At 33.3% G+C, this 16,778-nt stretch overlaps 4 protein-coding genes across 4 annotated transcripts in view; 2 read left to right on the top strand and 2 right to left on the bottom strand.

Annotated features, from left to right (window-relative positions):
- Positions 1–6,123: 6,123 nt before the first annotated feature.
- Positions 6,124–7,986, bottom strand: LOC6039010 (protein male-specific lethal-3). Its single transcript, XM_038266379.1, has 3 exons — positions 7,753–7,986; positions 7,606–7,682; positions 6,124–7,542 (listed from the first exon to the last, which is right to left on the bottom strand). The coding sequence occupies exons 1-3, from the start codon at positions 7,852–7,854 to the stop codon at positions 6,165–6,167; spliced, it is 1,557 nt and encodes a 518-aa protein (XP_038122307.1). The 5' UTR covers positions 7,855–7,986; the 3' UTR covers positions 6,124–6,164.
- A 2,956-nt stretch (positions 7,987–10,942) lies between these two features.
- Positions 10,943–12,680, top strand: LOC6039012 (microfibrillar-associated protein 1). Its single transcript, XM_001848642.2, has 2 exons — positions 10,943–11,128; positions 11,192–12,680. The coding sequence occupies exons 1-2, from the start codon at positions 11,059–11,061 to the stop codon at positions 12,604–12,606; spliced, it is 1,485 nt and encodes a 494-aa protein (XP_001848694.1). The 5' UTR covers positions 10,943–11,058; the 3' UTR covers positions 12,607–12,680.
- Positions 12,603–16,778, bottom strand: part of LOC119768689 — a 14,177-nt gene continuing 10,001 nt past the window's right edge. Inside the window, exons 4-5 of the mRNA XM_038259258.1 lie at positions 15,810–15,986; positions 12,603–12,789 (exon numbers count right to left, since the gene is read on the bottom strand). Coding sequence (XP_038115186.1) covers positions 12,694–12,789; positions 15,810–15,986 — 273 coding nt within the window. The 3' untranslated portion in view covers positions 12,603–12,693. The remainder of the gene's footprint in view (positions 12,790–15,809; positions 15,987–16,778) is intronic.
- Positions 16,503–16,778, top strand: part of LOC6039013 (protein disulfide-isomerase A6 homolog) — a 1,750-nt gene continuing 1,474 nt past the window's right edge. Inside the window, exons 1-2 of the mRNA XM_001848643.2 lie at positions 16,503–16,650; positions 16,720–16,778. The exon at positions 16,720–16,778 is cut by the window's right edge and continues 1,474 nt beyond it. The gene's annotated coding sequence lies outside the window, so the exon portion shown is untranslated. The remainder of the gene's footprint in view (positions 16,651–16,719) is intronic.

Genomic DNA, 16,778 nt, shown 5'->3' with positions numbered 1-16,778 from the left:
AAACATTTTTTTTGTAGAAATACATTAATCGTTGAATACATAATAACCGATAAGAATTTAAAACAATTACAATTTGTATTAGGCATATATCAGCATTAATTTGGCTTATTAGTGAAAATTGTTGAAATTTGAGGTTACAGATTCACAAAGTTCCTAGTGTTTTAAATAAATTTTATTTATCTCTCTATATTTTTAAAAGACTGGTTCTTACATTTTTGAATATTATTTATTTTAAAAATTGGAAAAATATATTAAACTATTCAGACTTTAGTCCCGGTTTTCCCCAGTTGGCCAAAGCAGAAAAAAAAACAAAATTTATTAAATCGACTTGAAAGATTCTCACTCCTGAAAGTATCATGACGATATTTCATTATTAAACTGAGTAAGAGACGATTTAAGTACAAAATTTTGACATGTGCAAAGAAAACTGTCAAACTTTGTGAATTTTTTTTTCTCAAGATAGGAAGGACCAAATTGGCTAAAAGTGGGAAGACGACACACAAGACCTCCCGAGTGCATGACGATGCCCGATTTTTGAATTTTGCATATTTTAAAAATGCAAGAATCAAAAGCTCTCTAGCTTTTATATGAAAAACATAAAAATATTTTTATCCTATTTAAAAATAAACTTGTTTGAACATCAGCCTTCGTCAGGCACACGGAACCAGTTTAACGAGTGTTCACCAAAATTATGAGCCGATTTGGTCAAAGCAGTGTTGAGATATCGTGACACCCATTTTTTTTAAAACTGCCAACTTCAAATTGTTACATCTCGGCAATGGTACAATCAAAAGTTTTCAAATTTATTTTGTTGATAGATAAAAATATATATTTTAATTTCTTGAAAAAAGAATTAAAAAAGCTTAAATGTGCGCCGATTTACATTTATGTAACCCCTTAAGCAATTTAAAAGCTGTCGTCTATGTTTAGATTGAAGTGTAGATTATCACTAAATAATATAATTGAGCTGATTCAATGATTTTAAGTTTGAAAACATAACAAATATAATGAAAATATAGATTTTATGACTGTTCAGGGTTGTTACGGAAAAGTCGAGAAAAAATCCGCGCCAGATCCGCGCCGACCCCAAAACCCAATCCGCGCGAAATCCGCGCCATATAAAAAAAAATCGCGAAAAAAAATAAAAGGGTGTAACATAATGAATGAAATTTTAATCGAAAAAAGAATAATACAGAAGGCATTTGGATCAGTACCGTTGATCAGTTGTGGATTCATATCGCACCTGTACCAAATGGAATCTTTTTTGCCATTTCTGAAACAATATTAGCGTTTTTACAACACTTTAAATATCGTTGCTTTAAAAACAAATTCAGAAAAAATTAAATTCGAAAATTTTAAAAATTAAAGCCATAAAATAAATCACCAAATTATAAAATCTAGGTATTTAGTGCTTGATAATTCTCGCCAAAACTTTACTCTGGAAAATCGAAACACGAAATTTCTATTATTTCCTTCTCTAAATTTCTCTAAACTAAAATATGACTCCGAAAATGATCCGAACTAAGAAAATGGCAAAAAATAATTTAATAATTTAATAATTTGATAATTTAATAATTTAATAGTTTGATAATTTAATAATTTAATAATTTAATAATTTAATAATTTAATAATTTAATAATTTAATAATTTAATAATTTAATAATTTAATAATTTAATAATTTAATAATTTAATAATTTAATAATTTAATAATTTAATAATTTAATAATTTAATAATTTAATAATTTAATAATTTAATAATTTAATAATTTAATAATTTAATAATTTAATAATTTAATAATTTAATAATTTAATAATTTAATAATTTAATAATTTAATAATTTAATAATTTAATAATTTAATAATTTAATAATTTAATAATTTAATAATTTAATAATTTAATAATTTAATATTTAAATAACTTTATTATTTAACAATTTAATAATTTAATAATTTAAAAATTTAATAATTTAATAATTTAATGATTTAATAATTTAATAATTTAATAATTCAATAATTTAATAATTTAATAATTTAATAATTTAATATTTTAATAATTTAATAATTTAAAAATTTAATAATTTAATAATTTAATAATTTAATAATTCAATAATTTAATAATTTAATAATTTAATAATTTAATAATTTAATAATTTAATAATTTAATAATTTAATAATTTAATAATTTAATAATTTAATAATTTAATAATTTAATAATTTAATAATTTAATAATTTAATAATTTAATAATTTAATAATTTAATAATTTAATAATTTAATAATTTAATAATTTAATAATTTAATAATTTAATAATTTAATAATTTAATAATTTAATAATTTAATAATTTAATAATTTAATAATTTAATAATTTAATAATTTAATAATTTAATAATTTAATAATTTAATAATTTAATAATTTAATAATTTAATAATTTAATAATTTAATAATTTAATAATTTAATAATTTAATAATTTAATAATTTAATAATTTAATAATTTAATAATTTAATTATTTAATTATTTAATTATTTAATTATTTAATTATTTAATAATTTAATAATTTAATAATTTAATAATTTAATAATTTAATAATTTAATAATTTAATAATTTAATAATTTAATAATTTAATAATTTAATAATTTAATAATTTAATATTTAAATAACTTTATTATTTAACAATTTAATAATTTAATAATTTAAAAATTTAAAAATTTAATAATTTAATAATTTAATAATTTAATGATTTAATAATTTAATAATTCAATAATTTAATAATTTAATAATTTAATAATTTAATATTTTAATAATTTAATAATTTAAAAATTTAATAATTTAATAATTTAATAATTTAATAATTCAATAATTTAATAATTTAATAATTTAATAATTTAATAATTTAATAATTTAATAATTTAATAATTTAATAATTTAATAATTTAATAATTTAATAATTTAATAATTTAATAATTTAATAATGAAATAATTTAATAATTAAATAATTTAATAATTTAAAAATTTAATAATTTAATAATTTTAATAATATAATAATATAATAATCAAATAATTTAATAATCTAATAATTTAAAAAAAATTTATTTGATAACTTAAGAACTTTCCTTAAAAAATAAAAATAACAAAATCAATTGTAACATTTTCGTAATTTTTCAATTTAATAATTCGTACTTTTTAGGTTTTTAAGTCTGTAAGTTTTGACAATTTCAAATTATGAATTCTAATTTTTTTATTTTTGAATATGTAAATTCTGAAATTTCAAATGGAACATTTCCATTCGAGCAGTTTTTGCTTTTTTGTACAATGTATTTTTATGGAGCGAAATGTCAAAACTGCTCGACTGTGGGTGCTCCATTGGGAGTAGAATCAATTCTACCTGAATCAGAGTGGTAACAGAAGTTTTGTTTTTTTAATAAACCAAAAATTTAAAAATTTAAATTTTTATATTGAAAAACATAGAAAATCTAAAAGTTTCATTGCTTCAAATTTTTAAAATTCTGTAATTTTTCGAATTTTGTTCTTTTGATTTTAATAAAATTTGATATTTATTTGAATTGTAAGGCAGATGTTTTAAAAATAATGAGTTGTAATGTTATGTTGAATTAATATAACAAATCTCCATACATTAAAAAAATCGCTTCTTGAAGATTATTTGGAAGTTTCATATTAAGAAAAAAAAAAACAATCAATAATTTTTTGAACAAAATTTTCTTCATTAACAACTTCTTAGAAACTGATATTTTCGCACTCAACGAAAAAGAATTAATTTATTTAATTCCTAATAATATTTTTCTTTGTAATTTGAAAGAAATTCTATCGTTATCAATTATTTTGTTTATCAAATTGATATCCGCGCGAAATCCGCGCCTGAGCAAAATTAGCCAGCAAATCCGCGCCAGATCCGCGCGATACGCGCCATCCGCGCCATCCGCGCCATCCGCGCGATCCGCGCCGTCCGTAACAACCCTGCTGTTTAAAAAATTCCCGGGATTTCAAACATATTCCCGTTTCCCAGGAAATTCAAACCCCGCGAAAAATTGGATGCCCTACTTATAATTAAATACCGAAAATATTTAAAAAAAACTAAACTTCTCAAAACAATGTAAAATTTTTAAAATTTCGGTAATTCTTGTAATTCGAAAAAAAAATCTTAAAATTCTTTTTTTTTTTTTTTTGGGAGGGTGATCCAGCCGCACATCGTTGATGTCGAAACCTCTAAACTGGGCCCTCGTCCTGTCACGTCCGTCAGTAGTCTTGTCGTACATTACAACTAGAATCAGATCTGCCAATGAATTAGTACACTTCGACCAAATAAACACTGACGCTGTATGGATCTGACTCTAGAATAAATGCACAGTTGTGTGTTATTCATAAGTCCAAATTGTTCAATTATTCATATAAGTCCAAATATTCATTTGCTAACTACTTTGGATTAAAAATCTAAACTTTAATCTAAAATCCTCTAAACTTAATGTTCAAAACTAAACATTCCTTTAACTGTTGTAGTACTACTTCTATCAAAAACAATAAAAATCTATGAACTGATATACAAATAGGATAGAATCGCGATTTGAAAAAGAAATGACCATTTACGTCAAAAAATCCGTAGATCCTCGATTCGCAACAATGGTCGATACAACCATAATCCGAAAACCGTTAGTTCAACAGATCAACGAATTTTGTCCGATATCATTACATTATTGATTGATCGAGACTCTATGGACAATTTGACATAAAAGAATGCCTAGTATTCTACATCAATCAAAGTTTATTGACAGCATTACTCTTACTTAACAATTGCAACTAACTTTAACACCAAATAGATTTGGAAAGGATACAGATTTATTTTAAATGCTAATGGTAAGCAACAAATCAATTTTACTATCCTGAAGACCCAACCTAAATCCCACATTGTGATAGTGAAAAAGTCACAGAAGCAGCGGTGTCTTGTGCAATTGTGATATTTTCACTATCGGAGAACTACCTAGTTCACGAAGACAGCTTATCGGTCAACGCTTAAGCCCTGGGGCTGCGGCAAAGCGAGTTCTCGTAGCATGAAGTGGTGTCCATAGTGCTTATAAAAAAGAATGTTTACCCAAATTTTAACTAATGCACTAGGATCAAATCATGCCCCTTGACTTTACAAGGCCCAGGGAAAAAAAAAAATCTTAAAATTCTTATAATTAATATCAGGCAGTTCGAGGATATGTTCAATTATAAGAATTTTAAAATGATTTTTAACCTAACCAAGTAACCATCCAGCTAAACTAAAACTGTATCACTGTTTAGCATTTAATACGCATTTATAGCTGCGAGTAATAGCTGATCAGCATTGAGAACAGCACTAACAGCTACTTCAGTGCTGAACAATGGCCGAGTTTGGACTTTACTCGGCTGATTAAGTGCTGGCCTCTACTGTGTCTATCCAATCCTGCGAGAAATGTCAAAAAGCTGAAAGAGGAAAAAACATGATTTCTCTCTATCTCTCTTCTGTTCCTTCCCCGCTCACTTTCGTCCTGTTTTAGATTTGTTTACATCTATATTATGTTACCGACACACAGCTGAACGAGAGGGACGCTTTTTTTGATCGTAGATGCACTGCTTGATGGCTTAAGGAATTCAAGGATTTTTACAAATCAGAAATTTTTTTCAGCAATTGACGTTTTTTTTTAATTTTAAGAAATTTTAATATCGTTTTAGGAATTTCATGGTATTTTGGATTGATTTCTGAATTTAGATTTTTCAGGAATTATAAAATGCTGTGAATTTTTAATATATGTTAAATATTAAAAATTATATTCCATTATTCGAAATAAAAAACAAACAAGCTTTGACAACAATCGATGTCAAACCATCGGGGTTCAGTAGAAAAACAGCGCGCTTTCCAAACACAGTCGTGAATTTCAAGTACCATGCACGCATATTGTTTTGGCAGAGTTACTCTGCCAGTTTTAGAATTTGGTTAAATAACTGATCAGTTGAATTTGAATAAATTATGGAAAAATAACTCACCTTTGCTTCGTTCAAACAAGATGAATCTTCTTCACAGCTCACTTTCTCACATCTTCCATTCAAAGGGCCGTTTCTTTCCAACTGCACAACACTACACACTTTCCACAAAATGCATCACTTTATTTCCGCCGGAGACACACTCACATCAGTGCCGTCTCCTCGACTTTCACGTCCGACAGCAGCGGCCCGGCAATCATTCCGTCGTCCAGATTTTCCTCCTTGATCCGGATGCAGGAGGCCGACGTTTTGTCGCTGTAATTGTGCCGCCCGAACCACTCCTCGTGCTCCTCGATGTAGTCGGAGAAGCAGTCGAGGAATTTCAGCAGCAGTTTCAGCTTTTCGTCCGCGATGTTCGTGACGGAGAGGAACTCGGGGAGTTTGACGATCATGCGGGCCAGGTGGGTGGGGCCGTACAGCATTGAGGGTTCCGCGGGAGCGTCGGAGGGGAGGATTTTCCAGCCGAACACGTCTTCGAGGATTTCTTTGGACTGGTAGGTGATGGTGATGCCCGAGGGGAAGGCCGTTTTGAGCAGGGAGAAGGCGAGGGCTTGGGAATTTCCGGGGGAGAGCGTTTCCGGCTTGATGAAGCCGAGTTCCAGCATGAATTCGTTTTCCTCGTTTTTGTGGGAGCGGAGCCGGCGACGGCGCTTTTCTTCCTGGGCGGCGTTGAAGCTTCCCGGGAGAGATGGGTCGACGTTGTCCGTGCCGGGATCGGCCGTGGGAGATTCCAGCTTGACTGTTAGAAGATCGAGTGAAAGATTCGGCGATGCGATGTAGGTAAAGTTGGAGAGATATTCGTCGGAGAGGACCAGCTCGGCTTGTTGGCGTTCTTGCGGGTACAGAAGGTAGTCCTTGAGGGTGAAGTCAAAGTACAATCGTAAGCCATCGGCCACTTCCTTGCACAGTTCGACGTTGGTGCGGATGGCTTCGTAATCCTTGGTTTTCTGGTCCCCCTTTTGGAACAAGCTGTTTCGTCGTCGCATTTTAGCCTGTTCCTGGCCCAAATCGAACAGTTGTCGGATTGTGTAGTGACGGACAAAGTTTTCCAAAATTGTTACGATCGGAAGCTTAACCGGAATCTCCGTCAAAGTCCCCTCCGAAATCATGCGATAATCAAACTCAAGAAACTTTTTCAGCTTGTCCCCGACCTGGAGATAAACTTTGTCCTCCTCGTGGTTACTTTCGACGGAGCTGCTGTTGCTGTAATACTCCGTGTCGACGTCGATTGACGCCGCTGGCCCGTCAACCTGAAACTCAGAGTCATCCCGGCTAAAGCCATTACTGCAAGAGCTTCCCTCCTCCGACAAACTAGGTCCCTTCAACGCTCCATGCCCCGTCAAACTCTCAATTCTCGCGGTTAAACTCTTTTCCCTTTGCTTTTTACGCTCCTTCCGGTAGAGATAGGTCCCCTGATGTAGCTGGGACTTCTCCGCCAAATCCTTCTGAAGCTGCCGATTCTCTTCGGTGTCCTTCAGAATGAAATCCTCCCCAACCTTCCGGTCCCACGAAGAGTTCCAACTGAAAAAAAACAATAATTTAGCGTAGTCCCACGTCAAACCAGTTGCCGGCCGGCAAACTCACCCTTGGAAGTGAATCAAATACTCAATCTTGCCATTCAACCGGCCACGTTTGTCCTTTCCCTCGCAGACCTCCAGAACCTACGAAATTCAAATAATCACGCTTGAAACTTCCCCAAAAACCGGAGAAAATACTTTTTTTTGTTTTTACCTTTGAATCGTACAGAACCCGCGCTTTGTTCGGGTCGGGCTCGTAGCAGAGCACCTTTTCGCCGTCCATAAACTTGTACTTGTACCGCGTGGACACCATCATGTGGGAATCAATCTTGAAGCCGGTTTGGGAGGAAAATTCACTTTTTAAAAGAAGCTTGCGGAATTTTTAAAACTGCGCGCGACACAAATCAACGCGTCCCGGACGTAAACAAATCGTGCACGCTTAAGCAAAACTAACCTTAATTAAGGGTAAATTTTTGAGCGTTCGTATAAGCCGTTACGCTCCAGGATAAAGAAGCGCAAATCTGTTTGTTAAAAATTACAATTGGGTACTAAAGCCCTATGTCAATTTTTATGTACAACGGTAAAAAAAAACAATTAAAAACCATTTATGATCACTGTTTTTCGTTTTAATGCAAAAAAAAATTGACTAGACAACATTTTTTCGATGGATCAACTATGGTTCTCTTGGAACGAGCTGTCAAGTAGGATCTTTTCTGTCAAGAAGGACCGAGATGATAATTTTTCAAAATTGGGTACTAAAGCCCTATGTCAATTTTTATGTACAACGGTAAAAAACACGATCAAAAACCATTTCTGATCACTTTTTTTCATTTTAATGCAAAAAAAATTATAACAAGACAACATTTTTTTCGATGGATCAACTATGGTCCCCTTGGAACGAGCTGTCAAGTAGGAACTTTTTTGTCAAGAAGGACCGCGAGGTAAATTTTTCAAATTTGATTTAAAAATCCATTTTAAACTGTTTGTGGTCGTACAAAGGGTCATTGTACTCAGAAAAATAAGCTTTATCGCTGTAAACAATAAAATCAGCAATCTAAGCTTCATTTTATGACCCAATTAATTTAAAAATCCATTTTAAACTCTTTGTAGTCGTACAAAGGGTCATTGTACTCAGAAAAATAAGCTTTATAGTGGTATACGCACTTCGGAAGGAACCGGCCAAGAAAAAAATCAAATTAGCAGCAGCGGTAGCGCAATCAAATCAGAGAGGGTGAAGAAAAGCCCCAAGAAATCGCTCCCTCTCCTATGTTCTGCTGTTCGTAAAACTGTTTCTTGACCCCTCTCCTTTCGATCTGCATACTAGCCTTATCGCTGTAAACAATAATATCAGCAATCTAAGCTTCATTTTAGGATCCAATTACGTTATTTTTAAATTTTATGACTTAAAATTTGCTAGATTTTAAATATTGTAAGATTTTTTCTGGTATTTTAGGATTTTGGACTTTTAGAATTTTAGAATTTTAGAATTAGAACAACAGAACAACAAAGAGGATACGATTTCTTGAGGCTTTAAAGCCCCAAGATTTCTTCACACTTTCTGGTTTGTTTACGCTATCGCTGCTGTGCATTTGAAATTATTTAAGGGGTCACATTCTTGTAAATTGACAAAAAAGAGTCAGAGGTTTGTGTGACCACACACTTAATTTTATTCAAAATCTGTTTTCAGAGCATTAACATTTACATTTTCATCTATTACCAAAATAAATTTGAAGACATTTGGTCGTATCATTGCTGAGATATAGCTATTTGAAGTTAGCAGTTTCAAAAAAACGGGTGCCACGATATCTCTACACTGCCTTGACCAAACCGGCTCAATATTTTGGTGAAGACTCGTCAAATTGGTCCTGTGTGCATGACGAAAGCCGATTAAAAAAAAATATTTTTTTAAAAAAGATATAAATAGTTTTGTGTGTTTCATAAATTAAATCGTCAAATTTTAAATTTTGATTTTTTAATTTCAAAGCAAAATTTCAAAATCGGGCTTCGTCATGCACACGGAATATGTCTTGAGAGTCTTCACCCCGAATTTCAGCCAATTTTGTCCATCCTATCTCGAGATATCGTGGCACCCGTAAATCAACTCGGTGTTTCGAGAAAAACGCTCAGAAAGTTTGACAGTCCGCTTTGCGCACGGCAAAATGTTGAGCTTAAAATCGTATCTTACTCCGTTTAATCATGTAATATCTTCATGAAACTTTCAGGAGTGATTGAAAATCATCTTTTTACTGGATTCAATAAATTTTCTGTTATACGAAATTTTGTGATTTTCTACATGTATGTAACCCCTTAATACGCAGCTTCAAAGGAAAAGAAGTCAAGAAACAGCATTACGAATAGCAGAACAAATTTGTTTCCTTAAGGAGAGGGAGCGTTTTCTTGCGGCTTATCTTCACCCTCTCTGAGTTGCTTTCGCTGCCGCTGCTGTCCATTTGAAATTTTCCTTACCATGTGCGTATACCCCTTAACCGGATTCCTGAAATATTATTGTTCACAACGATAAACCTTAAATTTCTGAGTACAATGAGTTTTGTACGACCGCAAAGGATTTAAAATCAATTTCAATCAATTTTTTACCGTTGTACATAATTGGGTCCTAAAATGAAGCTTAGATTGCTGATATTATTGTTTACAGCGATAAAGCTTATTTTTCTGAGTACAATGACCCTTTGTACGACCACAAAGAGTTTGAAATGGATTTTTAAATCAACTTTGAAAAATTAACCTCGCGGTCCTTCTTGACAGAAAAGCTCCTACTTGACACAGGAAGGTGCTGTGTCCTATCCCTCGCCTAGGCCAGACCAAAATCCATGATAAAGCTGTCAGACCAAATCTGTCAGACCAAGACTGTCAGACCAAAGAGCAAAGAGTAAACAATCTTGGTCTTCGACGTAGGTGCACACAAATCAAGAAAAGAAAATTTGAAAAAGAATTTTATTTTTCCAATTCAATGACTGCAAAATTTAATGTACGTCAGAAAATGATTAATTTTAATTAAATTTAATTTTTGATCGCGTTTTCGGTTTACACCTGAAGAATCTTGAAATTATTTATACGGATTTGTGATTCCTCTCTTTCCATCATTCCCTTGACTTGACAGCTCGTTCCAAGGGAACCATAGTTGATCCATCGAAAAAATGTTGTCTTGTCAAAAAAATTTTTGCATTAAAATGAAAAAAAGTGATCAGAAATGGTTTTTAATCGTGTTTTTTACCGTTGTACATAAAAATTTACATAGGGCTTTAGGACCCAATTTGCATAGGGCTGCAATAGGGTCCCAAACCCTATTCAAGAAACGAGTAAAAAAATCGAAAACGAAATCTGAGTAAATCTAACTCAAATGCGAGTTATTTTATTTCAGCGTGTACGTTGACACCTTACACTTCTTGAAACTGTCAAAGTTTGTTATTGTTGTGAACGAAATTGGTAAAGCTCAATCGAGTGAAAATATTTTAAGTTATTTTACTTAAATTTTATCAGAATCGTGCTAATTTGACCGAAAATGAACTCCCAATCGACGTTGTACGGCATCCAGAGTACGGCCGGGGCCGTCCCCGTCCGGAACACAAAAGGTACCCTAAATTCAGCTTTTCCCTCTTTGTTCGTTCCCTAACTGGCAACTTCTTCCCTCCCAGGTGAGCTGTCTATGCAAAAGGTGAAGGTCCACCGTTACGTGTCCGGTAAGCGGCCCGAGTACGCCCAGTACGCCAGCAGTGACGAGGAAACGGACGAGGATGACTTCATCGACAACCGGCGGACGGCGGCTGCCGCGGCGGAAGAGCAGCTGCACCGCGAGGCCCGGCGCCGTCACGAGGAATCCGATGAGGAGGCGGCGGCCGAGGCCGTGGACGATCCGCGGTTGCGTCGCCTGCAGGCGGTCCGTGCCGCCGAAGCCGAGGAGATTGAGCGCGAGCGACGCGAACGGCACCGCGTGATTCACGAGCCGGAGCTGGTCCAGTCGGAAGAGGAGGAAGGGGAGGGAGAGCCGCAGGAGGAGGAAGGGGAAGATTCGCGGCAGCACTTGAGACATCGGCAGCGGCCGGAAGAGTCGGATGACGAGGAGGAGGAGCAGGTTGAGGAGGCTAGAGAGAGTGTGCTGCGAAATCGGCGGATTTCGGTTGGTTCCGAATCGGGGGAGTCGGAGGCGGAGCTGAGCGATACGGAGATTGAACGGCGCAGACAGTTCCTGAAGATTAAGATGATGATGCAGAAGCGGGAGGAGGAGGTGCTGCAAAAAGAGGAGGAAGGTCACTCGGAAACGTCGGAGGAGGAGAGTTCCGAGTATGAGGAAACTGAGAGCGAGGAAGAGAACGAACCACGGTTGAAGCCGCTGTTTGTGCGGAAGAAAGATCGCACCACGGTTATCGAGAAGGAACGCGAGGCCAACAAGCAGAAACAGCTCGAGTACGAGGCGAAGAAGGCGGCCAAGGAGCGCCGTCGGCAGACGTTGAAGCTGGTCGAGGACACCATCAAGAAGGACATGGAAAAGATCAAAACGGACAACGAGCCCAACCTGAACGACGTTAACACGGACGACGAGAACGATGAAGTGGAGTACGAGGCTTGGAAGCTGCGCGAGTTGAAGCGCATCAAGCGGGATCGCGAGGAGAAGGAAGCGCTGGAAAAGGAAAAGATCGAAATCGACCGACTGCGCAACATGACGGAGGAGGAACGCCGCCAGGAGTTGCGCCTCAACCCGAAACAGATCACCAACAAGACGGTCAAGGGCAAGTACAAGTTCCTGCAAAAGTACTACCACCGGGGTGCGTTCTACCTGGACAACGAGGACACGGTCTATAAACAGGACTTTTCGGCGCCCACGCTCGAGGACCACTTCGACAAGACCATCCTGCCCAAGGTCATGCAGGTTAAGAACTTTGGCCGCTGCGGTCGCACCAAGTACACGCATCTGGTCGATCAGGACACGACGCGGTTCGATTCGCCGTGGGCCACCGAAAGCACCAGCAATACCAACTTCAACACGGAACGCGCCGGCGGGATGAAGCAGGTGTTTGAGAAGCCGTCGCTGTCGAAAAATAAGCGGGATTAGAGTGGTCAAATTGTATCTTATTAGATTTAAGCTTATTTGATATGCAAGAAATACAAAATATTCCCTTCTCCTTATGTTGTGGCGTTCTTACTCATTGGAAGTTTCGCCAATAAAAATCTGCGTGTTTTTCGCGATCGTCGCCAGCAGGTTGAGGAATTCAAGCTTTTCCTCGTCGGGAAGGTCCTGAAATTAAAAATCGATTTATTTTTGTAAAATTGACGCGGTGATTATTGCACTCGATCGAAGTATTACGATCCTATAATTTGTCGATAGTAGATTGAGATTATTTAATAGATCGACTGACGATCGTGTAAATCTCGATATGTTTTCAAAAATTCAACAATTTCAAAAGACTCAAAAAGAATTAAAAAAAAATACTTGATTTAACATCAAAATTTGATATAATTTAAAAAAAGTCTTGCTTCTTTATTTTTTTTTAAATGCATTTTTTTTAAAATTCAAGAAGGTTTCTCAAATGCCTTAATATTTCTAAAAGTTAAACAAATAAAAAAATCTATGTTTTTTCAAAATTTTAGAATTTTTTTTAGTCAAAATAAAAAAAGAGCTTAGAAATATTGAAAATAATAGCATTTACAAATATTTCATTTTCAAAAACTAATCCAAGAATCGTTTTTTAATAAATGAAAAAAGTATTTTTTTATATCTAGGGGACCATCCATAAACCACGTGAACACTTATTTAAATCGCAGAACTGATAAATTCTAGCAAAAACACAATTGAATTGAATTGAAACAGTTTTTTTTTCAGATTTTTTATTTTATAAAAATTTGAAAACATTGAAATAAAAAAAAGTTTTAGGTCCCTAAATCTTCTTTTCTTTTTTAAATTTTACTATTCTATTATTTTTTTTTTGTTTTTTTTATGATTTGGCATTTTATAATCCTGCTATTTTTTTTAACTTTTCATTAACAAATTTTAAGGATTCGAAATTTTTTTTTTTAATTCGCAGATTTTAAGATTCTACAAAAAATATTGTTATCCAAAAAATGTGGTTAAAAAAACATTTAAATAATTTTTTTATTGTTTTTTATTAATTTAATTTTTTATACATATATTGAAATTGTAAAAAAACCTTTTTTTATTATTTTTTTCAAATCCTAAATTTTTAAGAAACTTCCAATATTTGTTCCAACTTTTTAATTTGTGAAAATGTTTTTTACTTTTAATTTAAAAAAAAAAATGTCTGGGATACAATTTTCGGCTATTGAAAATTTAAGGATATTTTAGAGATGTTTGAAATGTTTGAAATCTCTTCATTTTTATTAAGGGCTTGAATTTGTTATTTGTTATCCGTTATTAGATGTTTAATTTTTTTTATTCTTAAAATTTCTAAATCAGTTAAATTTCAAAAATTTCTGTTATAAAATTTAGGAAATTGTCAGTTGTTTAAAAAGTCAATACATAAAAAACTAAAACATAATAAAAATTTAAAAATATATATATACATATTTTATTGAAGGTAAAAAATTATTTTCAAAAATTATAAAAGTAAATTTTCAAAATTGTTTCTTACACATTAATTATTTTAAAAATATCAAATAAAAAAATCAATACCCAAACATGTATAAAAGTTTAAATTACAAAAAAAAACAAAAACCTTGAAAAATTTCAAATTACCAACTTAAACAAATAAAAACAAAAAAAAAATCAAATATTTTTTTAATCTATTTCAATCTCAACATTAAAAAAATAGCTAATTATATCGAAATTTCAACCTTTTAAAAGCACTTTTTCTAGATTATTTCTTAATTCGAAGTGTTTTTAAATACCGTAAAACGGGGTGACTTTGATAGGTTTGCGATTTTTCCGCAAAATGAAGAGTACAATTAAAATACGCAAGGAATGGCTTAGAAACATACTGACCATGGTAGAGAAGTGTTCAAAGTACCTCAAGAAGAACTATTCATAAAATTTTGACAAGTTTAAAAAGTTAGTTAACTATATTTAAGAAAATGTTGATAAAAGTCATTATTTTAAACTTCTCAAAGTGTCATGATTTTCTCAATGAGAATGATTTTTAATCGGAAAACGGAATGCATTTTCGGATTCTTTGGACAATTTTCCATTAGGAGAAGGTTAAAAAAGTTTGTAAATAATAAATAATATGTGTTTTTGAAACACAATTAAAAAAATCTCCAAATTTATAGGCAATTTCAGTTGAATGAATTTCATGTAAAATGTGAAAACTTGTGATTCGTGCTTCGAATTCATTATAAAATGCAATATAAATCGATAACTTTATAAACAAAACTAGTTTTAACAAATTTTAGGCAAAATTCCAACTATTTAAATATTTTACCTAAAGTTTATATGTATTTTGATAAAAAGCTTATACACTTAGTAAACTAAATATAAACATTGATTTTTTTCTTAAAAACTATATCAGCTACCTTAGTGATGGTACATTTAGCGTACAAATAAAGTTTGAACATCTTAAATATGATTTTAACAAGAAAAACTATGACTATCAAAGTCACCCCGGAATTAAAACTAAGAATTTTTAACGTAACTATTTTTCTAAACATTATTGAAAAAACATTTTTTCCGAAAAAGTGCATGGACTTTGTGTGGTCTACCCCAGTACATGTTTTAAAAATAATAATCTTGAGAAAAACCGTACCTGTTGGAAAATATTCTAAAAACAAATTGAAATCCTATCAAAATCACCCCAGTTACGGTAATTTTATGTTTTCCAAAGTTTTTTTCATTTACAAAATTTTTTTTTAAACAGTTTTTATATTTTTAAAATTTCTTATTTTTAAAAATTATTGAAATAAAAATATTTTTTTTTATTTTTAAGATCTCTATTTTTCGTTTTTATTCAAATTTGTAAAAATTATGCATCGATTCAAAATTTTTACAGTTGAAATGTTTTGTTCAGAAGCGTTTATTAACAATTTTGAATTAAAAAAAAATGTTTAAAGTATCTAAAAAGTTTGAAATCTCTTCGTTTAAAAAAAATAAGAGCCTTGAATGCTTGAATTTAATGCTGCAGACGCAAACTGGAATTACAAATTTTGATCATAATTTCTCGATCCACGATCAAGATTTTTCGATAGTAAAATTTCGACCGTCGATGCCAGATCGAAATCTTACGATCGAGACATATCGATTGTGAGTCGAGAAATTACGATCAAGTGCAATAATCAATCACCACGTAAACCAAAAGACAAAATTCTCACCTTAAAACAGTCCTCCAGGATCAACAGCTTGCAGCCCTGCACCGAAAGGAAGCATGCGAAAAACAGCAGATGCAGCAGCGCAGGTTCGTCCAGCAGGGGGTGGCGTCCACGACCTGGATCGTCGTCTCCGACGAACTTCATCCCGAGTCCTATCGTGTTTTGCAAGCTGAACACGTTCTGTGGATGAAAAGAGATTTTTTTTCTAGTTTGAAAAGCAACAAAATGACCACCCTAACCAAAACTGCATTTGTTATGCTCCATGCAAAGTGTTCACGCCGTTCACGCGATAATGCAGATGAACCCGCGTTCTAAAAATAGATTTTCATAAACACAAACACAAACGTTCACTCGCGACATAACCCCCGTAAAAAAATCCGACCATTTGCCTAACTTAGTCGGGTCTAGTCGGGTGGTTTCGGCCGACTCGTTGGCCAACGAATCGGCCGACCGGGCAACAGACTCTGGTGGAAAATCAGTTGTCGAAATCGGCCGACGAAATCTGACGGAATCGGTTATAAAAACAACCGTTTTTTTACCGATTTAGTCTGTGAAAAAAAGAAAATCTGACTCAACCCAATTAAATCGGCTAACTGGTTGGTCGTTTTTGATTACCCGATTTCGTAGGGTGTTTCGTCAGATCAAGAACTGCCAATTTTTTTACGGGGGGTGCAACGCCGTCTGTCTACGCACAAAAATTCACCCCATCTCACAACCACCACCGCCGAGCCAATCCCGTTCTACCAGGTCAGTTTTGACAGCGAACGGACGTGGACCTCAGTAGGCGCGTCTTTCCTCATAAATCTTCAAGAAAAGGGCCCGGAATCTTCGTCCAGCAAGCAAGGTAAGCGAACCCGACGAAACATTTCGAGTTTAAACAGCTAACGGGAACTGTCTTGTCTTCCCCACACAGTGAGAACCGGTTGACCGGCACGGAAACAGGTACTTCCTTTCGGCAAAACGCACACACGC

The sequence above is a fragment of the Culex quinquefasciatus genome, chromosome 3 (genome assembly GCF_015732765.1).
Source record: "Culex quinquefasciatus strain JHB chromosome 3, VPISU_Cqui_1.0_pri_paternal, whole genome shotgun sequence".
Classification (NCBI taxonomy): Eukaryota; Metazoa; Arthropoda; class Insecta; order Diptera; family Culicidae; genus Culex; species Culex quinquefasciatus.
Note: the sequence above shows the minus strand (reverse complement) of the source record. Positions and strands in the feature narration are given on the sequence as shown.

Excerpts from the sequence above, each read along its gene's own strand:
- LOC6039012 (XM_001848642.2), top strand. The coding sequence starts at position 11,059 with ATGAACTCCCAATCGACGTTGTACGGCATCCAGAGTACGGCCGGGGCC. Across the intron at positions 11,129-11,191 it reads CCCCGTCCGGAACACAAAAG|GTGAGCTGTCTATGCAAAAG; the intron begins GTACCCTAAATT and ends CTTCCCTCCCAG.
- LOC6039010 (XM_038266379.1), bottom strand. The coding sequence starts at position 7,854 with ATGATGGTGTCCACGCGGTACAAGTACAAGTTTATGGACGGCGAAAAG. Across the intron at positions 7,683-7,752 it reads GGGTTCTGTACGATTCAAAG|GTTCTGGAGGTCTGCGAGGG; the intron begins GTAAAAACAAAA and ends TGAATTTCGTAG. Across the intron at positions 7,543-7,605 it reads TATTTGATTCACTTCCAAGG|TTGGAACTCTTCGTGGGACC; the intron begins GTGAGTTTGCCG and ends GTTTTTTTTCAG.